The sequence below is a fragment of the Vespula pensylvanica genome, chromosome 8 (genome assembly GCF_014466175.1).
Source record: "Vespula pensylvanica isolate Volc-1 chromosome 8, ASM1446617v1, whole genome shotgun sequence".
Taxonomy (NCBI): domain Eukaryota; kingdom Metazoa; phylum Arthropoda; class Insecta; order Hymenoptera; family Vespidae; genus Vespula; species Vespula pensylvanica.
Window position 1 is genome coordinate 4,097,594 of NC_057692.1, and position 24,258 is coordinate 4,121,851.

The 24,258-nt window shown below is 33.0% G+C and overlaps 5 protein-coding genes across 15 annotated transcripts in view; 3 read left to right on the top strand and 2 right to left on the bottom strand.

The window, feature by feature from the left end:
- LOC122630947 (uncharacterized protein DDB_G0284459) overlaps positions 1-5,102 on the bottom strand; it is an 8,224-nt gene extending 3,122 nt beyond the window's left edge. The window contains exons 1-6 of one of the 3 annotated variants that reach the window (XM_043816021.1): positions 4,599-5,101; positions 3,815-4,436; positions 3,528-3,660; positions 3,320-3,438; positions 1,787-1,881; positions 1,118-1,231 (exon numbers count right to left, since the gene is read on the bottom strand). In XM_043816021.1, coding sequence (XP_043671956.1) covers positions 1,118-1,231; positions 1,787-1,881; positions 3,320-3,438; positions 3,528-3,660; positions 3,815-4,436; positions 4,599-4,609 — 1,094 coding nt within the window. In that variant the 5' untranslated portion in view covers positions 4,610-5,101. Of the gene's footprint in view, positions 1-1,117; positions 1,232-1,786; positions 1,882-3,319; positions 3,439-3,527; positions 3,661-3,814; positions 4,437-4,598 lie in introns of all 3 variants that reach the window. The other 2 variants (XM_043816022.1, XM_043816023.1) reach the window with 2 other exon arrangements.
- Positions 5,103-5,258: 156 nt separating this feature from the next.
- LOC122630946 (kelch domain-containing protein 4) lies at positions 5,259-7,598 on the top strand. Its single transcript, XM_043816019.1, has 9 exons — positions 5,259-5,440; positions 5,544-5,714; positions 5,794-6,029; positions 6,107-6,273; positions 6,354-6,500; positions 6,581-6,799; positions 6,876-7,075; positions 7,160-7,346; positions 7,418-7,598. The coding sequence occupies exons 1-9, from the start codon at positions 5,327-5,329 to the stop codon at positions 7,564-7,566; spliced, it is 1,590 nt and encodes a 529-aa protein (XP_043671954.1). The 5' UTR covers positions 5,259-5,326; the 3' UTR covers positions 7,567-7,598.
- Positions 7,599-8,755: 1,157 nt separating this feature from the next.
- Positions 8,756-11,241, bottom strand: LOC122631210 (sterol carrier protein 2). 3 transcript variants are annotated; one of them, XM_043816607.1, is made up of 4 exons: positions 11,023-11,241; positions 10,436-10,895; positions 9,979-10,354; positions 8,756-9,892 (listed from the first exon to the last, which is right to left on the bottom strand). In XM_043816607.1, exons 2-4 carry the CDS (start codon positions 10,863-10,865, stop codon positions 9,040-9,042), a joined length of 1,659 nt encoding a protein of 552 aa, XP_043672542.1. In that variant the 5' UTR covers positions 10,866-10,895; positions 11,023-11,241; the 3' UTR covers positions 8,756-9,039. The 3 variants fall into 3 exon arrangements, with proteins under 3 accessions (XP_043672542.1, XP_043672540.1, XP_043672541.1); XM_043816605.1 differs by having other exon boundaries at positions 8,757-9,892; positions 10,436-10,931; XM_043816606.1 differs by having other exon boundaries at positions 8,757-9,892; positions 10,436-10,949.
- Positions 11,242-12,017: 776 nt separating this feature from the next.
- Positions 12,018-20,169, top strand: LOC122631213 (dopamine receptor 1). Of its 6 annotated transcripts, XM_043816617.1 has the most exons (7): positions 12,025-15,481; positions 16,263-16,332; positions 16,996-17,305; positions 17,405-17,546; positions 18,411-18,514; positions 18,706-18,985; positions 19,248-20,169. In XM_043816617.1, the coding sequence occupies exons 3-7, from the start codon at positions 17,145-17,147 to the stop codon at positions 19,530-19,532; spliced, it is 972 nt and encodes a 323-aa protein (XP_043672552.1). In that variant the 5' UTR covers positions 12,025-15,481; positions 16,263-16,332; positions 16,996-17,144; the 3' UTR covers positions 19,533-20,169. The 6 variants fall into 6 exon arrangements, with proteins under 6 accessions (XP_043672548.1, XP_043672552.1, XP_043672550.1 ...); XM_043816613.1 differs by having other exon boundaries at positions 12,018-12,173; positions 12,623-17,305; XM_043816615.1 differs by having other exon boundaries at positions 16,263-17,305.
- A 141-nt stretch (positions 20,170-20,310) lies between these two features.
- LOC122631215 lies at positions 20,311-22,643 on the top strand. Of its 2 annotated transcripts, XM_043816622.1 has the most exons (4): positions 20,311-20,523; positions 20,955-21,253; positions 21,370-21,554; positions 21,668-22,643. In XM_043816622.1, the coding sequence occupies exons 2-4, from the start codon at positions 20,955-20,957 to the stop codon at positions 21,976-21,978; spliced, it is 795 nt and encodes a 264-aa protein (XP_043672557.1). In that variant the 5' UTR covers positions 20,311-20,523; the 3' UTR covers positions 21,979-22,643. The 2 variants fall into 2 exon arrangements, with proteins under 2 accessions (XP_043672557.1, XP_043672556.1); XM_043816621.1 differs by lacking the exon at positions 20,311-20,523 and having other exon boundaries at positions 20,885-21,253.
- The last annotated feature ends 1,615 nt before the right edge of the window (positions 22,644-24,258 follow it).

A 24,258-nucleotide genomic window follows, 5' to 3' on the forward strand; every position in this document is an offset into this window, starting at 1 on the left:
AAAAAAGAAAAAAAAAGAAAAGCAAGAAGAAGAAAGAAATATAAAACTACGAAGAGCGCATGCACGACGAGTGTATGATAGAGACCTACGTGCTATTCGACATGTACATAGTAGTAGCCTCTAGCAAGCCCTTTGAAGCCCCCTTTTGCCCTCGGCGATACGCCGACGAGTGGTTTGCTTTTTTGTCGGGCCCCGCGCGTACGGAACCTAAATGTAGGCGGTGGTGTAGGTGGCGCGTGAAGGTGCTGTCAGGACTCTGGAAGTCAGGATTCCCGCTCCCGAACAAAGATCTTTCGGTACGAAGGAGCCACCGTCGACGACGGTGACCTCCGGTATGATCTCGACGAGGCGATCGCGAGGAGAACGACGAGGTTCCTCTTCTTCCTCGGATTTCGTCTCCGTCTCTCTCTTCGAATCGTAAACGATCGGGGAGGACGAGGTTGCGAACTGTTTCTCAAAGTCTTTACGACGAAGCGAGCATTCCTCCGCTACCGTTGTTCGCGTTATCTGATTGGATCCTCCTCCTCCTCCTCCTCCACCTCCACCTCCTGCTCCTCTGTTATCATCAGTCATTCTCATTGCGGCAGCTCTTTTCCTGCGAGATCTCCTCGATGAAGATCTTCTTTGACTAACGTTGACTCCAGTTCCAACTCCAATTCCTCCTCCTCCTCCTCCTCCTCCTCCTCCTCCGCCAGCTCTCGTTCTCTCAGCCTCGTCGATTCTCTCGTTTCGCCGATTCTCTTTCACGGACTCTAAATGTTCTACGCCGTCGATGGCAGTCTCCTCAGCGAGAACCGAAAACACAGTCGATAGCTGCGTCTCGGCTCCGACGGCGGCCATTTTGTCGTCTCCTTTCCCCTCGTCAATCGACTCGGTTAAGCCGAATTTTCGCAAGTTTCCCTCCTCCTCCTCCTCTTTATTATCTCGGACGAGAAAAAGGGCCAACTCCGAGGATCGAGAACGGAGATCGGAGACGACGGACGTGCTGGGAATCGAGGAGGAGATGGCGGGAACGAGGTTGCAGGTCTCGGTAAGAGCGGTACGCACGGGGGTGCTCGTTATACGGGGCGTTTCGAAAATTACAGGCGTGACAGATCTTGATACCGCGTTTACGCACTTTGTCCCGTGCTTCGTCCCATCGGCCAGGTTCCGAGTAGCCAGTGCTTCCTGTAGTTCCCGTCGCAAGGCCAAAGTTTCCTCCTCGAAAGCTGCTATCTCTCGACCCTCGTTGCTATCCCGGAATAGAATTTCTCTTTATTACCGTACCGGCCTATCGCTTCTTATCGCAAACTACTATTACTTTTAACGTCCGATATCACCGAACAAGGAGTGTCCGATGAACAACGAACGTCATTTTCCTAGTCAAAAGTATTCGTCGATAATCCAATTTATTAATTATTAAATTAACGTATTTATCGGCAAACCACCACGTTATTACGATCATAAGACTTAAAGGATATTGACAAGGGATGGTAACACTGCTGGACAATGATTTTTTTGTTTTTTTATCACGAATACGACATATATCTTTTTCGCGACTTGTATATGTAAAATGATGTTATATGTAGCAAGCGACGAATACGGTCGCCTTAGCCGTTATGAGCGAGAGAGAGAAAGAGAGAGAGAGAGAAAGAAAGAGAGAGAGAGAGAGAGAGAGAGAGAGAGAGAGAGAAAGAGAAAGAAGAATACTATATGAAATTCTTTAGAAACCTCTTTCCTCCCTCAACCCTCTTACCACAAGAGAAGCATCTTTTCATACGTTAAAAGGTAACTCAAAGCCACTCACTTTACGCTCGACTTCAATGCAGCTACTTCTTTCTCCAACTTGGACACTCGTCGTTCGGTTTCCTCCTTCTCCTTTATGAGCTTCGACATTTGGCCCTGTACAGAGAAAAATGATGTTTATACTTGTCATGACGTAGAGGGTACAAACCACGATAAAAAAAAAAAAAAAAGGTAACGTAACTACAAACAAATAATTTTTATACCCTTTGCGATACCTAAAGAGAGCATAATTTATAAAGTCGCGTCATTTGAAGGTTCATAATTTATTTGAAAAGTAGAAGGACGCGATTCTCAAGTTTTACGCGTATGAATATAAGCATTTTATTCGATCGCAACCATCATCCTCCATAGTTAACTGAACTACATTTACATCTACGACAATGGAACGCTCCCGGAGGTTCAATTACGAGATTGCCAATAGGCAGGCGGCATGGCGGTGGCCGCCATCGCTTCGGTTGATGAGGCTAATGGATGGTTGAAACCTGAGAAGACAGGGCAAAGAGGGAAAAGAGGACGAGGGAGACCGGCTCTGACAGCCGTTAAGTGCCCCATCCTCCACCTTTCTCCACTCCTCAAACGCGTCGTTCTGCAGGCACCTCCCTTCTCTCTCTCTCTCTTCCTTTTTTTCTTTCTCTCTTTCTCTAGCATTTGTTCGCTCGCTCTCTCATCCCTTCTCTCTCCCCCATGTGAAACCTAATCACTTTTACCACGTCACGGATATTTCGTATTATGTCTACATTAGGTTCTCCGATATCAACTGCCAGTCAGTTAGAACGTCAATATCTCCCTTTGGTCAGAAATAAGATCATTCTTATAACGCTAGTCTAATCTGTGAACGTTGTTAATTTCATTTCCACGCGCGCGCAAGTTTCTTTTGTTTTCTTTTTTGGTTTTTCTTTTTCTTTTTTTATTTAATTTTAATTTTATGTACATATATAAATTTTATAAACGCATTCTCGAAAGGATTCTTTAATCATCTTGCTTGTTAAAAATTCAATCAATTTTCGTCTACGTGTTATATCAAGAAAATAACTTTGACCAAGTATTTAACAAGAAAAAGAGTAAATAAACGAGGGTCAAATAAACTATCTCTTTTGTAGAGGAAAATTACGATAGCGATAAGGTTTTCACGCTCCAAACTTGGAAATATACCGACATAATCAGCTGATAGGTATTCGCATATACGTGATAATCGAAAGGAAAGGATCGAGAAAGAAAATGAACAAAGGATGTTGGAGTCACCTGGCTATCCTAATCAAACAGAACGGTACCAATACGTAAATAGTACATCTACGACCGTAACACGACCGACCGTGAAAGGTCGAATGACTAAACGAGTGTAAAAATCGAAACGCATCTTACATATGTATGGGATAGTTCGAAAAGATTAAAAATTATTTGTCGTCAATCCTGATATTTTGAAACTTTCAATAGCTCTACAGAATCTATTCTAATTCTTGTTATTAATTGTTTTCTTTTAAATTAAAAAATTGTAGAAATCGTAATATGAAATAAAATTGACAAATATACATGCCTTTAATATATCTATTTCTGTTAATCTTTGATTATGTTTTTCTTCCACCATAGATTGTACTTTTATCACTAATCCTTCTTCGCACATTTTGTTCGCTTCTCTGATCTCGCGAATAAGATCTGTAATCATAAAAAAAAATTTATATTGCAGTAATTTTGCTTTTTATATAATTTGTTCAAAATCATAAATCTTTTTTTCTTTTCTTTACCTGACAACATTCCTGGCTGATAATCAGAACTATGTTTATATTGTGAAAATTTTAATTTCATTGTCTCTAATTCGAATTTAGCCTCGCTAAGTTCTTTGAAAAGTTGACCATTACTTTTTTTCAATTCTGCCATCTAAAAAAAAATTAATCAATGAGTATGTACAATTTATATGAATCTCTGACGCTACATAGAAAATAATTTATTCAAATATATCATAAAACTATATAATAAAATTTCTTAATTTTAATCAACATTGTATTAATATATCTGATCGGCTGAATCTAACCTGTTCAATAAGAGATAAAACCAATTTGTTGCTCCGACCAATAGTTGTAATAGAGCTACCACTATCAGCACTATCCGAATCGTCGCCTTGATTATGAACAGGAGGTTCTGTAGGTCCTAAACCTGGATCTGAATATCTTCTATGTTCTGAGCTTATCTCATCTTCATTAATTCCATTACTTTTATTAGCTACTGGTGGTAAACTAGCATAATCTCCATTCTGATAAGACGACAATACCGTAGAATTCGTTTTATTCTCTTGCAGACTAGTATATCCATTTGGAATAACTGGAGGTTTGGGATAAAACTTTTGCTTCAATCTGCCATGAACATTATGGACACCGTAAGGCATTGGTTGATATAATCTATACATAGTTGGAAGTGACACGGGTTCCATCGTATATGTCATTGGCATTGGTGAATAACCGCAAACACTAGGATCTGACATTGCTGCAAATAAACGTTGTCCATTGTGATTTGGAATGTGAGATTGAATTCCTGGTTGCCACAAAACTTGTGGGTATTCCATGTTCGACATTGCGTTATTGCTTTGTGCATATTGGCCATCATTCGCCCAGTTATCAAACATATTATTCTTTTTACTTGTACGTTTTTTACTTTTCCTACGATAATATGATTAATCTTCATCTTTGTCATTATTTTTATGCATCATATTCAAAATCTATTTTTTTTGCGACATAACCAATCATGCAAGTATAAATACAAGTATATAAAACTAAATTCTTTAACAACTAAATTAGAATTTAAAGAAATTCGTGATTTACCTGTTCTCCATTTTAACTTCCAAGATAAATCCTACGAAAATTAAGTTGCGCAAAAACCTCGTGACACGGACAATAACGAAAAGAAAACCACCTAATGATCGCAAATGTTCAAAACTTGATGATTTCAATCATATATGGCACAAAGTTATCAAAGTACCAGATACTGTCACGATTCAACAATGATATCAATTTTTTCGTCTCGTGTCATTATTGTCATTGAGGAGATTCGTTGTTTAAAAAACATCATTCAGATAATTTACGCGGTAATCCCCTTCGCTGCATGCATTCATATCATATAAACACCCTGAAAAAATAACTGCTTTTATTGCGATAAATAATGCAGAATATCGTAATAATCGTAACAACTTAATCCTTTATAGAAAATATTTCTCAGAATTCGTATGGATTTATACACTAATATATAAAATAATCGAATACGAGAATATAATTTAAACCTTAGGGAGGCTAAACTGATACAAGAATGTTAAGTTTTCAATTACGCAGGAATTTCTTGTAGGTGCGCTGGTGTCGCCGATGTCAGTGCCTCCTACCGATTAATTTACTATACTAAACGTAGTAACAAAATTGTAGATAATGTAAATATTGTTCCAATATTATTCCGTAGATAAAGCAGTATTTATTTACATTGACCTTAGTAATCTCCTGTTCTACAAACGTGCTGTGTGTTTATCGTATAACAAAAACATTACTTTATTTTAAACACAAATATGGGAAAAAAAGATAAAAATAAGAAAAAGTTAAGTGGTACGGTAAAAACGGCAATTAAAACGGAAAAGAAGTTAAATGCTAAACAGAAAAAAGAATTAGCAGCTTTAGGAGAGGTTAGATTTGCATCTAAACGTCTTATAAAAAACAAACATAGATATGTGAACTATTATACGCTGCTTATAATTTGATATTAAATAAATTATTTTAAAACTTTAGGAGGATATAGAAAAAGTTATTGCCGATATTGAACGGGAAGAAGCTCGTAGACAACGTGTTGTAGAAATTGTAATTGAACCACCATCTCGTAGGGTTAATTTTTCTTTAATAGCTCATCCTTTTAAAGATGAACTTATTATGTTTGGTGGAGAATTCCATGATGGTCAAAAAGTATTATTATATTCTTCTTACAAGTTACTTATATTTGCATTAAAATTTCTATTTATAATAAAATTTTTATTTTACACAGACAACTGTATACGGTGACATGTTTACTTATAATTTAAATAAAAAAGAATGGACAGTGATAAAAGCACCGGGTGCTCCACCACCTAGATGTGGTCATCAAGCAATAGTTACTTCTACAAATAAAGGAGAAATGTGGATCTTTGGTGGAGAATTTTCTAGTCCTTCAGAATTACAATTTTATCATTACAAAGATCTATGGGTTTACAGAATGGGAGAGAAAAAATGGGAAAAAATTGTGTATGTTATAAATATACAAATGCAATGTATTAAAACTTTCTTGAAATGATTTGTATCATATAAAACATTTGTTTAAGATCTCCTGGGGGTCCCTCGGCTAGAAGTGGTCATAGAATGATTCACATGAAAAAGAAGCTAATAGTATTTGGTGGTTTTTATGATAATCTTAGAGATTATAAATATTATAATGATATTTATATGTTTAATTTGGAAACATATACATGGCACAAAATTGAATGCACTGGTAATTTAGCAAAACAATAGAATCCTTTTTTTATAAAACAATATTTTATATAAAAACTATTTTTATATGAAATTGTTCAGGAAATCCACCAGCACCACGTTCTGGATGTATAATGTTACCTACATCTGAAAAACTACTTGTTTATGGTGGCTATAGTAAAGAAAAAATTAAAGCAGGAGTTGATAAGGGACAAATTCATACGGATATGTTTTTGTTATCTCCAGATAGTAAGAATATTTATATACATTCTTTTTTATGATAAATATTTCTTAATTTTATGCATTAAAAAATCTATGAATTTTTTTAGAGAATGACCAGACTGGTCTTAAGTGGAAATGGATATTAACAAAACAGACAGGTCTCAAATGTTCTCCTCGCTGTGGTATGACTGGTATTTTAATACAACCACATATAGCATATGCATTTGGTGGAGTTTTTGATAATATAGACGATGAAGAAGAATTACAGGGAACGTTCTATAATGATTTGTTGTCATTAGACTTAGAAAAATTCCAATGGCATGAAGGTGAACATAAATGATCTATCATACCGTAATACAAATGTAATCATTTAAAAAAAAATATACATCATTTTAAATATAGTTAGATTGACTGGTAAAAGAGAACCACCAGGACAACGTAAAAAAGAAAAGGCACAAAAAGAAAACCATATAGATGAATGTAATTCAAATGGAGATAAGGAAAGCAGTGATATTTGTGAAAATTCACAAACAGGAACAACTAATTCTAACAAATCAATGCAAACTCCCGTTACTTGTATCGACGAGGATGAAATATTTACAGTGAGTTTTTCTAATTATTTTTATCTGTTATATATGTCTATTAATACAAAATTTAATATGATTTTATTTGTTCTATTATACCAGTTAACTGTTACTTCGAATACATCATGTAACACACAGGCAAATAGTATGGAAAAAGTTGAAAATATATTCTTTCCTTCACCAAGAATAAATCCTGGACTTGTTGTAAAAAATAATACTTTGTATTTATATGGTGGTATGCTGGAAGTTGGTGATAGACAATATACTTTCAATGACTTTTATAGTTTAGGTATGAAAGATTTACATTTTTTAAAAATATAATCGAATAATTCAATGAATGTTAACAATATACCATTATAGATTGTCGCAAAATGGATGAATGGAAAACTATAACGCACGATGATTTATCTTCACAAGAATGGCATAACACAAGTAGTTCTGATTCAGAAGAAGAAGACGAAGACGAAGACGATGATACGAGTAATAACTCCTCTAGTAATGAGCAATAATTACTGTTCAATAAAATTTTTAATTTATAATATTTTTTGTCTTAATTTTTCAATATTTATTTTATCATACAGACATCGTTTATTAAATTATTATAATTAATTCATTTTATCGGTTTAATACATTTTTAAAATATAAATAATTTTATTATGTACGGATAGACATATGGTTATCGTGATATTTCTCATTATCTTAAAGCTATTTATCACTTCTAGTTTTATAATTTAGGCCAACAATGACTACTGACGTAATTCTTGAACAATTTTAATGAGCAAAGTCTCATTTTAAAGATAAACGTTTAAACAAGGATACGACTTTTTTTTTACTTTTGAAAAAGCTTTATTTTCTTTGAAAAAAAATCATGTTAGAAAATAGTGTTTTTTCGGCAATAGCTTATGCATAAAAATAAAGCTTCTGGAAAAAAAAAAGAAGCTTTTATTCCCCCTAGTGATGTTCATGTAGACGCTAGAGTATATGTTGTTTCCGTGAAATAGGCGATGTACCTTGTTTGTGCCTACAAATCGATGCTCAGATTTTCTGATCCATTTCAAACGGCAACTCACTCAAGCAACTTCATAAGTTTTGGACAAATGATACTATGGTTCAGTCGTTCATGCTAATGGATCTTAGGAATAATATATAATTTTGGAATAACTTCATTATTATTAATAAATAATTACGTATTAATTTAATTATTAATAAAAATATATTTTATTAATAAAAAATCTCACAGTATTCTACTAATAATAATAGATATAAAAATATATCAGAAAAATATATCGTAATATATAAAACTTTATAATATTATATATTATTGTTCAAATTAAGTATATGATCCATCATGATCCCAAATATTGAATATTAATAAAATTTAATAAAAAAGTAAAACAATTTGACAATATATAATATTTAACTCAATAAAAAAAATATTCTTCATTGAAAAAACAGTTATATTAGTGTACACCAATATAATGATATAATATAACAATAACAAATTTTTTTTATCTTTCACTGAAAGGTTAATATGTCATAAAACAAAATTATATTTTTTATATATAATAAAAATTATATATTTTTATATATTATTAGAAAATATAATTTGTAATTTCAATGACCATTTTACATACATACATACATACATATATATATATATATATATATATATATATATATGTATATGTATATATATATATATAAATGACTACTATTTATTCACATATTCATTAATAACAGTTACATATTATTAAGTGAATATTTATCAAAATATAAAATGATAACTAACTAATGATTCAATTAATGCTTTATGTAGTACCAACTTTAAAGAGTGTTCATTCTTAACCCATTAGAAACTAATCCATTAAAACTTATTAATTGTGTAATCTATAAAGGTCCCCAAAATGCAATAAAAAAGTACACCTTTCCATATAACCAAGGAATTATTGTAAAATATATCAACTTTTTTAGCAGAAATATAATTATAATCGAGAGCGAAGTAATTCAATTTTCTTGGCTGCACGATTTTGTAAATCAATTAATTTCATTGCAAAACTCACATTACCCTGAAGTTTTATTTTACCTTGAAAGAATGCTTTTTGTGGATTTAATTTTCCAGAGATAAAATCAGTTATATCATTATCACTGATAGTAAATATAACATCAGGTTTGGTTTTACCATTAAATTCCACTGATCCTTTGCCTGTTTTAGCATTTATTACCCAATATCCTTCTGCACCTCCAGGTCCATTTATAATTTTAACTCCATAAATTCCACGAGCTCTTTCTATTAACCCATCTGTATCTTCTTTCATTGCAACTTCAAGTAATTTAAAAAGTGGACCAGCTTTGAAAATATTTGGATCAACATTGCCAGTTTTGTTCTGTGTAACAGCACCAGAAGATGCAGAAACTTTTTTCGCGGGAGTAGTCGAATTTTTAGGAAAACCTAATTTATATAAAGCAACTATGACAGCACCACCTAAACCTATGTTATGTTGTAGTGCCAATTTTGCTCCTGATACTTGTCGTTTTCCAGCTTGTCCTCTGAGTTGCCAACAAAGTTCTGCACATTGTGCTATACCTGTAGCTCCTAAAGGATGTCCCTTTGAGATTAAACCACCACTAGGATTTATAACGTACTTTCCACCATACGTATTATTCCCAGAATCCACAAGTTGTCCAGCTTGACCAGGAGAACAAAGTCCTAAAGCTTCATAAGTAATCAATTCATTGGTTGAAAAACAATCATGCAACTCTATTACATCTACATCTGTTGGTTTATACTTAGTTAATGTGAAAACTTTTTCTGCAGCATTTTTTGTCATATCATATCTATAAAAAAATATTAATTTGAAATATATAGTTGACTTTTCTTATAATAGATATAAAAGTAATAAAAAAATAATTATATCTTTTACCCAATAAGTTTAATGCAACTACGCTCTGAGAATGTAGATGGCAAGTCTGTAGACATTTCCATTCCTAAAATTTCTACTGCTTGTGACTCCAAGCCATGTTTACGAACAAAATTTTCATTGGCTAAAATAGCAGCTGCTGCACCATCAGAAGTTGGACAACATTGAAGTTTTGTTAGAGGTCCAAATACATTTGGAGATTTCATTATTTGTTCTAAAGTATACTTCTCTTGAAACTGAGAATACGGATTGTTTACAGAATGTAAATGATTTTTATAAGCAATTTTTGCAAAATGTTCAGGTTTTGTTCCATATTTCTTCATATGTTCAATACCAGCATTTCCAAACAATTGAGCAGTAATTGGTCGTTCGTTTATACCTGTTAATAATTATTTCAAATTATATATCATAAATTCATATATGAATGTACATAATATAAATATAATTTCATATAACTAACCAACAATATCAGCCATAAGTTCTACATGTTTGTCCATTGGATTTGTTCGATCTGAAAATTTACTTGTCAAGGAACCTTTTTCCATTTTTTCAAAACCAAGAGCTAAAGCACAATCAGCATTCCCACTTTCAATCAATTGTTTAGCCAGAATTAATGCAGTTGATCCAGTTGAACAATTGTTATTTACATTATAAATAGGACAACCATTCAATCCTACTTCATATATGACTCTTTGACCACAAGTCGAATCTCCGTATACATATCCAACACAAGCAGCTTTTATATTGCTATATGGAACATTTGCATCTTTCAAAGCATTATTTAACGCTTCTTTTGCTAATTCTGGATAATCCGGTCCATCCTGCTTCCCAGGTTTTCCAAATTTGGTCATTCCCACACCAATTACATATACTTTTTCTTTTAAATTCATGTTTGTTAATTTGAGAAACTGTACTGAGAACTGATCAAATTACAATATTTCTTTATCACCTCTTTCCTGTATATTATGTATATACTATTAATTTATATCAAAGTACATACTATTAATTATTGTAAATTAAATATAAAAACAAATAATGGAAACATACCTGTGCTAGAGAAGACGTCAGAACAATATAGAAAGGTCGAGAAACAAATAAAAAGAACGAAGTTGAACTTTAACCGGTTATAGAATCTATACAAATGTTTTTAATATCTCACAGATGACAAAGCAGATTCGACACCATTCACTATAAAATATTTAAAATTAAACCTGTTATATGCAGTGTATAGTAGCCCAAGTGTTTTTTTGATCGAATGACGATTGGTTAAAAGCAGATGTAACAACGAATCATTGATCAGTTATAAAAGAATGTTGCTATATAAGTAACCAATTTATATTACTATGCATAAAACGATTGAAATATTGAAATCTTTATATAAAAAATAAATGAAATCAAGAATAATAAAAAGATTCATATGGAAGATTACATAATTTCAATAAAATAAAAGTTATTTATAAAACATTATAATCCTATAAAATACGTCTCTCATTAATTTCCTTATCAGCGCCATATTTACAAAAAGCGCCATGATTTAAATCAGAAGTAACGCGTCGAAACAATTGTACGATTAAATTTCGTGTTACCGGGTAACAATTACAAAAAATTCTTATATAAACCTTAGCGCGAAAAGTATATAAAATACGACTGAACTATAAGACACATCTATAAATTTGTGCATTTTATTTGTATTGTACGTACATTTTTGTAACGTCATATTTTTAACCTTAACCATGTCAGTAAATACATTTTTACGAAGTTGAAGTTTCAAACTTTAATCATATTTAATCTTTGTATATACATCGATTATTATTAAAGAATAAAACGTTTCCAGTGAAATATTCAATATCCAAGAGTATTTGTACCGATCGTTGACGTATGTCGGCAAAGCCTGCTACGCATGTCTTTCCAAGATCCTTTCGTAGAGGAAGGGAGAGGTACTGAGAGATAGATAGATAGTTAGATAGAGATAGAGAAGGAGAGAGAAAGAGTGAGAGAGAAGAAAGGTGGTGGTAGCGATGATGGCGGGTGGTAAGAGGATCAGATTCGTTCGGAGACGTAAGAGGGACGTAAAAGCATAGGGGGTGCGGATCAGTCAGTGCGCGGCGGGGTGCGCTTCTCGATGCAGGTCATGATTTTGCTCCAGGTGAACGTGCAACGAAATATCCAGAATCCATTCGACAACATCAACGAGACTCGTGAATATACTTAAGAACGTTGTGTTCGCAGTGCATGAGTGTTAATATATCTTTATTTTCGCTTTAAGTTTATTATTTTTACGAAATATATATATATATATATATATATATGTATATATATGTATATGTATATATATATATATATATATATATATATACACACATGCATGAAAGAATCGCACGTTACCCTGTCCCTTTAATATATTTAATACTTGCTATATATGGGAAAAAAATAATAGACGAGGAGTTAGGAGCCAGGGAATGGAGAAGTAAAGAAATCGTTCGGCATGTACATACGTATGTACGCGAGAAATATGAAGAAAAAAAATTAAAAAAAGAGCAAACGAAGGAAGAGATTTTTCTAATTAAGTCAGCATTTTATTAACGCAATATGCTTTGTATCGAGGAATGAAAAAATTTACTTTGGCATTAGTGTTACTTTTTCACAGATTCGCGTATTTTTGCAATATCTTTGCCGACGATCTACCCTGAACACACCAGTACAACCGAAGCCAAGTAAATTCTTACAGTGGAAGAGAAGAGAATTAAATATGAGGTTGCTTCACGACTATGTTTTCTGGCGAAAAACAAAATTTTTCTGTCAGCAAGAAAAACCGGTTAATGGTGGCCCAACCATCGATTGCCCCGTTATACTGTACCCGTACGTAGCAGCATGGCTCCACGATACAGGTAGCGACAATTTACATTTTTTAAGAAAATTTTTTGTTCTTCAATATATATTTGCGTATCTCAAATTAATAATGTCTAGTAACAATCGATAGTTATTTTTCTATTTCATAAGAATTTACATATGTGTATATATTTTGCGCAATAATGACTTGTGTTATTGATGCAGAAGACCCATTATGCTTTTAAAGCGTCTATCTTAATTCGTAGAAGAACCTTGAAGGATATCTAATTTTTATTCCCAAGTATGCGTAGGATAGATACTCTTTATATAAATATATACATATATAAGTTACACGCTTCGAACTCTGCAACAGTTGAGAGTAAGCTTGTTGCGTCAGCCTGTTGATTACATGTACTTGAGTTCGCATTAATATTTTCACCAATTTGAAGCTTCTTTTTACACACGTTTCTGGTGGCATTAGTGTTGAAATAATCAGAACGTTTCGAAGTGGCAAACTGAAGGTTTAGATCGTTAATTAGATATTACGATGTTATATAGCGTAAATAAGCGTCAAAATGTTATTTAGTTTTAGCTAGAATGGCTGTGATAGGATCAAGTCATTCAAGAATATAAAATATTCCAATAGATTCTTGAATGTTTTGATTATAACGAGCTCATCGATAACATATATTGTGTTTTGCTTATATTTTGGAGGGATCTCAATTTTTGCCGATTGTAATTTTATCTTCCTTTGCCTGCAAGGAGTACGCTTGGAGCTGTTTAAAATCAATAGCAAGGTTAAAGGCCTCTGCACACCGAAAGTAGTACAACAGATCTGTTCTTGCAATCTCGTATCGTTGTCGCATATAAAGGAGTTATATAAAATATTAGGAATATTAAACGTATCGTGTATACGTCTGTTTCCCTCTTTATCTCGAATTTATTCCATTTCATACCTATGATCATATTTATTCTATCGCATTCGTTGTGTACGGACCTTTCCCTTTAAGAGGCTCACACATAGTGCAATTTTTTCCGTTTGGTGGAAATAGATATAATGTGTCGTTACGTTCATTTCCTTATTCTAAATCATTCTTTTCGATAGATTAAACCGATTCAGCACGTTAGAAACATGGAGTAGCATTTTCTCTCAATGGAGTAACAACCAGTGACCGGTTATAATTAGAGTAGAATTTTAGTAGGTCACTTCGATTAAATGGATGTTCGAATAATACAATATATTTATTATTTAATGAAAAAAATGTTAGAAAATTGATGATCATTCGATTGATCAGATTATTTCATTGGGGATAAATAGTCATTTTCCCCAATAATATCATTTTCATGATGAATGAATACGTTCAAATAAGTTACTTACATCGATTTTTGCCAATTCAAGTAAGAGATTTAATCTATTGGATATATTATAAAATTTCAGAGGCAGATCTCACTAACCGATCCACCGATTTTTTTTTATCGTCGATCATTGAATTAAGTTAAGCTTCGAATTTCGTTTGCAACTTAACGACAAGGCTTCAGGCCTCAAGTGATCAGTTTCTCCCTCCATACTCGTATCCCACTTACCCTCGAGTGGAACAACGGTGGACGTATTGAGTTCGAGTATGAAAGGGAACAGCGAGAAAAGAGGGGGTAACGAGCCGGAGACCAACTCGAGCCCGCTGACCACTTGTCCAAGATAGCTGCCGATCGATCAGGCTATCTCATTATTGTGAAATCTCCTTACCGTTGATGTGTACATGCATACATACATATACAAACCAATCGCTTTTAATTGAACGTTAATTGATTTCCGGTTTTTACAAAAATACTTCAAAAAATCGAACAGAACGATGTTTAATATCCATATACTACGTACATATATCTGAACTCGAAGAATGTTTCTTAGAGTTTTGCTCGGAATTGTTACGTTTTATATATTTTTTTTCTTTTTTTTTTTGTAATAATATAAAAATATATAATTTCAAATATGATGGATTCAATGATAATGATTTTATGAGACAAATGGCTACAGCATGAGGTCCCGTATGCGGTTACCATTCGTCCATTGGTTCACTGAATTTTTCATCTTTCAAATTATACTTTTTTATGTTTAGACTATAATTATATTTTGTTATTATTAGCTTGTAACCTTAACGCGAGTATACGACAATTTTCGTTTATATCAATTATTAGAAAAAAAAAAAAAAAGATTACATCGATCTGATCGAGTTTGCTAATAATTTCCGATGAAATGATTGAATTACGAAGTATCTTGAACTGCGATACCTTTAACTGTTAGCGAGTGATATCGAGAATGAAAATATTTTGGAAAAAATCGTTGGAAGATACCTAGACAAGTATACGGATTATTTTTATTGAAAAAAAATAATTGCAGGTTATCAACCTTCAGCATTCATCGTATTCTCATGGAAAATGTCATGATAACACGTGAGTTCAGTGCTTGCGGAACGAGGATTACCATCTTCGATTTGTATTATCTACCGATGATGTATTTCCGAAGACGGATTCATCCAGGATTTTCTCTGTTCGATCTTATGGATGAACGAATCTGGTTAATTCGTTCATCTAATACAAATGAAAACTACTGGACCGTACGTTCGCGTCAACTAATGTTTGTTGGAGTGTCAACGTATGAACCTGAATTTTGAGGAATTCGGTAATCGTTCCATATATGTTAAAGCAATTTGTGCATTGGTACTGGAATTTGATACTTTTTCTGAGAAGTATCATAAAAATTTCATCAAGATTTCGTCAATATCGTTAATCTCGTATCATTATTTTCCTATGCTTCCATTATTTAATACCAATTGCTTTAAGATAATACGAAAGTTACTGACTTCTGTATTTCCTAATTACAATTTTTATTTTTCAACATACATTACAATGACCTATAATCACGCAAATTATTTTTCATTTCGCAAGGGTCCTGAAACGAGAGACTCTCGGCGATATTTATTTGCAAAATAATAAATTGCCTTTCGAAACTTCTCACGTAATTTTGATTCATTTTTTCTCGATACTACAAACTTTATTTTTTCTTGTCATTATCTTCTGTTGCTGTTTTAGATGCAAAGATATTTATGCTTTGGAGATTATAAAATGTTATCACAATAAAAAAATCTTTTTACTGCTGACAGACATCGAAAAAACAAAATGTCATTCCCCATTGTTATGAAATAATAACTATAGAAATTATACGAGTTACTTTCGTTGCTGGTGTCAAACGGAATGGCCGCCACTGTGAACTTTCAATCGATATCGTTGAATTAAACCGATCCTAAATATACATATTTGAGCTTTCGTATACAATAACTAAAAGAAATCATTTCGATTAGAAGTTTATTATACACTGTCTCGTCATACCTAAATCAAATTTGATTATATCATCTAATGTAACTATAATTTTGTTAATATTTATTTTTCCTCTTTTTTTACAGGACAATTTGACGATCGGTGATGAAGATCTACCTGAAGAGGCTTTCACGTTGCTGTCGGTGCTTCTAGTTGGTTCGCCAAATTTCATATTTGACTAAAATTAATTTGACATAGATGAGAGATACCGTATATACTTTGCGCAATAATTTATCAACCAGCAAAACTCCCTTCCGTATTCATCATTTTCAATCCTACCTATCGTTCTCCCATATTTACTCCTATATATACCTGTACCATACAAAACGTTTTCAATTCAGACTAATCCTTTTCCGATAAACAATCCAGTTTTGCCCTACTTTTAATTCTTATCAGAGCTGTCAGAACGAAGAAAGGATTATTTTTGCACGACAATAGGTGCTGCATATACACGCGTACGCAAAACAAATTCTGATTCTACAACTCTGTACTACGATTAGGCAAACCACCTCGTTATATTTTATGTGTATGTGATGTTCTATTTCGATCTCTCTATTGCGCATCGTAGTAAGTAAGAGCAAGAAAGATAGGTATATTCAGACCTATTATTAAACAGGCTAAAAGAAGATGTTTATATAAAACACGAACACTTTTCACAATATATCGTTATTTAGAAATTCATCGAATTTCTATTAATTTTCCAGATACGTATCTAATAGTTACTAACGGAGAAACAGCATACGGTTGAATATTATTAAACGAAAGTATATAAGAAACTTGAGAAATATTCATTCATCGATTTTTATTTGAATTTTTCAGGATTCCTGCTCCTGATACTTGTATTTTTATCAGTCGCTGGCAATGTCCTAGTTTGTGTAGCGATTTACACTGACCGGGGGTTGCGAAGAATAGGAAACCTATTTCTAGCATCCCTCGCGATTGCTGACCTCTTCGTCGGTTGCTTGGTGATGACATTTGCCGGCGTAAATGACCTCCTTGGATACTGGGTCTTCGGCACGCAATTCTGCGATACTTGGATAGCTTTCGACGTTATGTGTAGCACTGCCTCTATATTGAATTTATGCGCCATATCTCTTGATCGCTACATCCACATCAAGGATCCGCTTAGGTAAATCGACTTTATAAAAATGATATTTTTTCTTTTTCTTTTTTCACTTCAAATATAAATTCTAATACATTGTACGTATGATAATAATGTCGTTATCAGATACGGCCGCTGGGTAACAAGAAGAATTGCAACTGCCGGGATCGCTGTTGTGTGGCTATTAGCAGGTCTCATTTCTTTCGTGCCGATCAGCCTGGGTCTTCATAGAGCAGATCAGTTCCTGGTTTATAATGATGGGAAAGAGGTAACGATAGTGCAAGATTTGACATGCGACCAAAATTAATTTTGACTATTGGGACATCGATTATCTCTGAAAATATACAATACTCATGACAGAAGGATACGGGTTAAGCATCTGGAACGGATATGTAAGGATCTCTATAGAGATCGCGTGGTAGAACAATAGGAGTAGGCATACTTACAAATCATTGATCAACACTACAAGAATCTCATTCAGCCTTCTTTCGAATTCGGGCGTCCGAGTAAGTTATAAACATAATGTCAGTACTCTCTCTCTCTCTCTCTCTCTCTCTCTGTTAATTATGAAGCGCAGCCTCAGTTATCGCATTGAATTTAGTTATGTGCAACGCAAATAATATGCAATATTGTATATTCACGCCTATAAGAGCGCGCATGCGCAAAAATATGTTTCCGAGCGCCGCAGATCGAGTGATTCTCTCAGGTATATATACTATCTAATGCGCATACTTGATAATCAAACGAGAGTGGTATACGTACGTAACGAGAGAACGAATTGAAACAACGAATTGCATTGATTGTAAAAAGAAAGGAGAAATAAAAAATAACAATGTCAATTATGGTTATACACTTAAAAAATGTATGTAAATCCAGCTGGCATAGCTTTACGTAAGAAATGGCCTTAAGGCATGCCCTTTGCCTTGGTATACGCTTTGAACGCACAAAAAATGCTTTATAATATGCTGTACAATCAAATGTGTCCGATTAACTGATAATATTGGAACTAACGAACATTTATCTGATATTTTCTGTCGTGATAACAGCGATCATTGAATTATCATTGATTGTATTTATTGGTACACTCGTTATAGAAACAATAGTTTACAATCTTTTTCATTTTTTTTCTCAGGAACATCCGACTTGCGCCCTGGACCTCACCCCTACCTACGCAGTGGTATCCTCTTGTATCTCTTTTTACGTTCCTTGCATGGTAATGCTCGGAATCTATTGCAGGTGAGCATCGATGAATGATTAAACCTATGCATATACTTTCAGCGCTAAGAAAGCGTGATAAAAGTCTTTATAGTTAAAGTAGCAAAGTAGAACGTCCGCTAACTGGTTCAATAGCGATGATACTGTATATCGTTAAACTGCTACTCTCTTATATAGTATCAATAATTGCTAATTCCCTTTTTCGTTATTAGACTCTATTGCTACGCGCAGAAACATGTCAAAAGTATTCGCGCCGTCACGAAGATACCGGAAGTATCTGTAGGAAAGAGCTTCCGTACAAAGAGTCGTTACAAGCCACCAAAACCGCAAATGAAGTCAAAGCCGACCAGTCCGTATCATGTGTCCGATCATAAAGCAGCAATCACCGTAGGCGTCATCATGGGCGTCTTTCTTATATGCTGGGTTCCATTCTTCTGCGTTAACATTGTTGCAGCCTACTGTAAAACCTGCATATCAGTGCAAGCATTCCAAGTATGACCGTCTTTTCAGACGTTAATGACAAATCAAAAAAAAAAAAAAAAAAAAAGAAAACGAAAAAGAAAAAAATACACGTCAAATCGTAGATAAGAAAACATTTCGAACGATTTTGATCTGGAAACGAATATTTGAATTTTATTCGAAGACTGCATGATCTTTTTTTTGCATATGTGTATATGTCTGTTCTTCTTCTGTCCTTCTTTTTCTTCTTTCTGGCTCGCAGTTCGCATGATTTTAAATAAAAATTTTACATCAGGTACTCACATGGCTTGGCTATAGCAACTCGGCCTTCAACCCGATCATCTACAGTATCTTCAATACAGAATTCAGAGAAGCGTTTAAAAGGATCCTAACGAAGGGTGTGCGCTCCCGAGGAAATCAACCTTCTACTAGTGAATGTGGTGAATTTCGATCTATAGTGATACAAAAACATAATGGCTCTATGATCGAGTGTAACATCAGTCCGAGATCGAGCGCGGACAGTTCTCACGTTGGGGTTATAGCTCAGGTACATCGAGATACTATAGCCAGTGCAATATAAAAGAAAAATATGGCTTGCGAAAAGACTCTTTGCAAAAGTTTTATGTTCCTATGGCCTCGTAAATACATGTATATCTATAATGAGTATTCGGTTATTTTCCAAAGGACCATCGGTGTTGAGAGAAGCGTTTGTCATTAAGCTCATTCGTGCAACATGACGATCGTCGGAATTGTCTCTTGCTCTTTACGATTACTGTAATTCAGGTGCTTTTTTTTTTTTTTTAACTAACTCCGTCTACGTCGGGCCTTGGAAAAACAATATACAAAAAAAAAAATAATAAAAGAATTGATATATGTATGTAAATGCAATTTTTCTTGGTCGGAGTATAGATCTATACGGATGAAGAAATTTTGTCAAAAAGAATCTCATATCAAGTATTAGTTGCTAATCATAGTTACTGTACGTACTGTATGCTTATTCTTGGGACTGTAATTATAGCGCTAGTGCTTAACTAATCCGAAAATGTATAATTAGATTAGTAGATAGAAGTTACATGAGTGAGATATGGAGATATAAAGTTTAAATTATATTAGATTCTTAGAAAGATTGAAATAAATTCAGTGCGTAGAGACACCGGACTATGTACAAACCGAAAGTAATTTAAATAAATAGTTAGTATGTTTTGTTCTTCCAAAAAGATCTTGTGTTTTGTGCTCTTTGCCCACATTATAAATTTATTAAAATTAGATTCCATTTCTAAATGGCTATTTAAGTTATCATAAGAATTCCTTCATATGCGAAACTGTCGTCTACGTTTGTTCGCTTTAATTTTTTCTTGCATGATTGTAGACTAAGGTTGGTCGAGCAGAATGCCCGCCTTTTGACCGCTACCTTGATGCCCTTCGATGAATCTCAATGATTATAGATACGATATCTTGCCCCATTTCCTACACGTATAAAATTGCACAAAACATTCACTTATTCGCAGTGCGTAATACGGTGTGATTGTGAAAAGACAGGTCTACGTAAATTTTCATTCTATCTTTTTGAGGTAAGATCCAACAGTGAATGGGAAAAATCAAGATCATTGATTTCCTTCAAATTTTTGTAGTCATTAAAATTCCAACTTCATAAATTTATTCGTTCAAAAAAATAAAGAAATGTTCTTACCTTTTTATTTGTACTACATATATATGCATTGTATATTCATAATATTTTAATACAGATTATTTTTCTCATTCGAGGTCGCTATTTTTATCAAAAGTTTATACTTTTTATGATATTACAAATATATCGAAAAGGATAAAATTTTTGCGATAATATGATCATCGATTATGAAAGAATCAAATTGATAAAAATATACTTGCTCCTCGATTACTTTTCAAAATATTTGCTCCTCGACTACGATTTCAAAATATTTTAGAAATACTTGATTTAGAGGATCTATATATTCCATTAAGTAAATGAACTTGATAAGTGCAGATGCATCCACATCCGTTGATAGTAATTTTACTTCTATTCGTCGTGGTCGAAAGAAGCAATTGTGATGAAAAAACAGAGTGGTATTTCGGTTTACGTTCTGCCTTGAAGAATTGTCCTTCGATACCTTGGAATAATCTCAGTCAAGATGATTTTCTTGATATCTTTCGTCAATGTATACAACAACGAGCTCTCAACTTTTTGGATTCCCTTCTCGTCGACGATATCATACCGGTTATCGATGGAATCGATTTAATACGATTTCATGATAATTCCACGTCGTTAGCAGATGAAATGGCTAAGTACGATCTTAATTTTCGAAACTGAACATGAAACATAGAACGTTTGATCGAAAATAATGTTTTAACGAAGACACAAATGTTATTATCTTTTGTTAAATTCATATTCTCTCTTTCAGAAAGGAAAATATATATAATGAGACAGAGGATACTTCAAATTGGACAGGAATAGTTCTAAATCGATTGGCTGGAGTTCTACGCACGCACGTTTTAAAGATCGATGTTGACCACATAGTTAACAGTATATCTTCGCCCATAAATGAGACTGAAACAGATAGGTCTGATAGTAATAATACCGTTCAAGGTAATAAATGATATTATCTTCTAAGAAAAATTTAGAAAAGCTTCTTAATTTGATTATCTTCCCGTTTATCTATTTGCTGATATATTTCTTTTCTTCTTTTATTTTATTATCAGGACGGAGGCGCCGCCATCGACGACGTCACAATGTAATGCCTCTTATGATGATGGGTTTATTGTTGATGGGCTCGATACTTGTTCCAATGGGTTTTCAATTTCTTGCCGTTCTTGGTGGTAAAGCTTTAATTCTTGCTAAGATGGCTTTGTTGTTGTCCAGTATACAAGGACTCAAGAAGATAGCAACCAACGGTGTAAATTATGGCTTATATCATGCACCTGTAGCTGAAGGTTGGCATGAAAGAAGTCATCAAGAAACGCCAACACATTTTGATTTACCCTATCCGATACATGCTCAGGCACATGCTTGAAATTTGTATTCACGATCAACGATACGTGTCGATCAATAATGAATTTTTTCTTCGTAATGTACACTCGGTCGTACTTTTCATATAGATAGGTATATATATATATATATATATATATATATATATATATATATATATGAAATTCAACAAATATATATCAGTTCGTACGTTTTGATAAGTAGTTATCTGTACACGAACAACAAGTAGACAATTTCTAAGTTGTTAACGTTTCTTGTTATTTTATTTATACTGAACATCTCTTGTGTCGACATTGATTATTTCTTAATAGTCAATAATACTACTTATTATCGTTACTTTTATCTTTACAATAGTCTCTTTTATCTTATATTGTTCCAATAAGAAAATATATGTATGTACTTCGTCAGCCATTAGATAAGATACATATAAAGTTATCTTCCGTTGTATTCTATATCTTCTAATATTATTGGTTCTTAAAGGAAGCTAATGTTGTTATTGGTAGAGCTTTCAGAATATGTTAGATAATAATATAGAAAATTTTCTATGTAAGGTACAGTGTAAAGTGTTCATTGAAGTTAATTGCGTGCCGATCGATGTTGCATCCAAATTAAATTTCATCGATTAAATATATATATTTAAGTTCATCTATTAATATAATTATTTAGCAATAGATTTGTTTGTGAATTTCATTTCGAATTGTTTGATTCCTACAAAAATATCGTCTTCTAATTTCTTCTCGAGTTCTCTACTTCTCCTAAAAAATCTGGTAAGTAATTCATGAAAAAAAAAAAAAAAACTCTTTGTATAAGTTATGATTCATAGTAATTCGTCATATTATTTTACGTTGTATTTATCTTGAGAATGTCATTAGAAAATAAAAGACTCCAAATATTGGAAAATTTTAATGACAGCATATATTACTAAGTTACATCAGCTATTGAAAATCATTTAACAATACAAAACCTTACATAAACTCAATATTTATATTTGCAATAGCGTTTACGCAATAATATTACGTCTTCGTAAACATACGCATTTCGTGATTACGTGCACCTTGTAAAACTGATTGCATTACACATGCGTACAGTTTCCATTATACGTTTCATATACATACGCAGAAATTATCATATCCTTTCCATGTGTATGTATCTATACATATATATACATATGCATATATATATATATACACATACACATAATTTGTTTGCACATTCGATGTAAAACATTGATAGTGAAATTACTAATATATCCGAATATAACATATATTTATCAACACTAGAGCGAAATTCTTAACCTGGCAACATGTATTTAATATGTATATGCACAGTAGGAAGCTTGCGCATCAAATATTGGTCAGTTTCTTTCATATCTCTCTTGCAATGTTGCATAATTGCAACATTGAGAGAAGCATTCTACGAAAGGAGCCTCTCATCAAATTTCGAATACGAGACTAGTGAAGAAGATTTTGCGATCATCTCTGTTATTATCTATCATTCCTAAAAAGTACAATGCTCAAAAGTTACATGTCTCGAAAAAATGTTATGTTTTTCTTGAACGACTATAGAGACTTGAATAACATCATCTTTATTAAACAGCTGGTATGAAAGTTAGTTATATATTATAATTGATATCAATCAGACTGTATTATCACGTGTATAACAATGCTAGGGTTTATTATTATAAAATTAAATGAATCCTAGTCGATTTATATAATTATAGAGGAAAACAAAAATGATCGCAACAAAAATGCACTTTGCATAAGCCGGTTAATTCATTGGATGCACACGGTCCAGTATTCTAAAATATCTATTTAGGGTGTAACTTGTAACAAAATGTGGGACTCGCAGATATAGTTCGCTTTTTTCTATAGACCCTATCTTCTCTTTTTTTTTTCTTTTTGTTTTTGCTTTTGTTTTTTTTTTTCTTTTTCTTTCTTTTTTCTTTTACGACGCATACAATCCATTAAAGTACATTTACGAAAGACATGTGTTAGAACCACGATTTCTTATTCCTAAGTGCAAGTATGGCGCAAGAAAATGTACAATTTTTATATAATATACATATTCAAGACTTGTACCTGGTACGAATTTTCAAGCGCACCTTGCCAGAGAAAAAAATCCATTTTGCATTAAGTTTCAAGTATAAGGAACATAGAGTACACAAGTCTAACAATAAGAATCCAAATATTATTTATTATATCCAGTGAATATATAATCATCACATCACATACGACAATTACTTTCAACGTATACGTTGTATATGTGTCTTTTGTGAATGTGCGTTATTTTATCACTGAATTATATA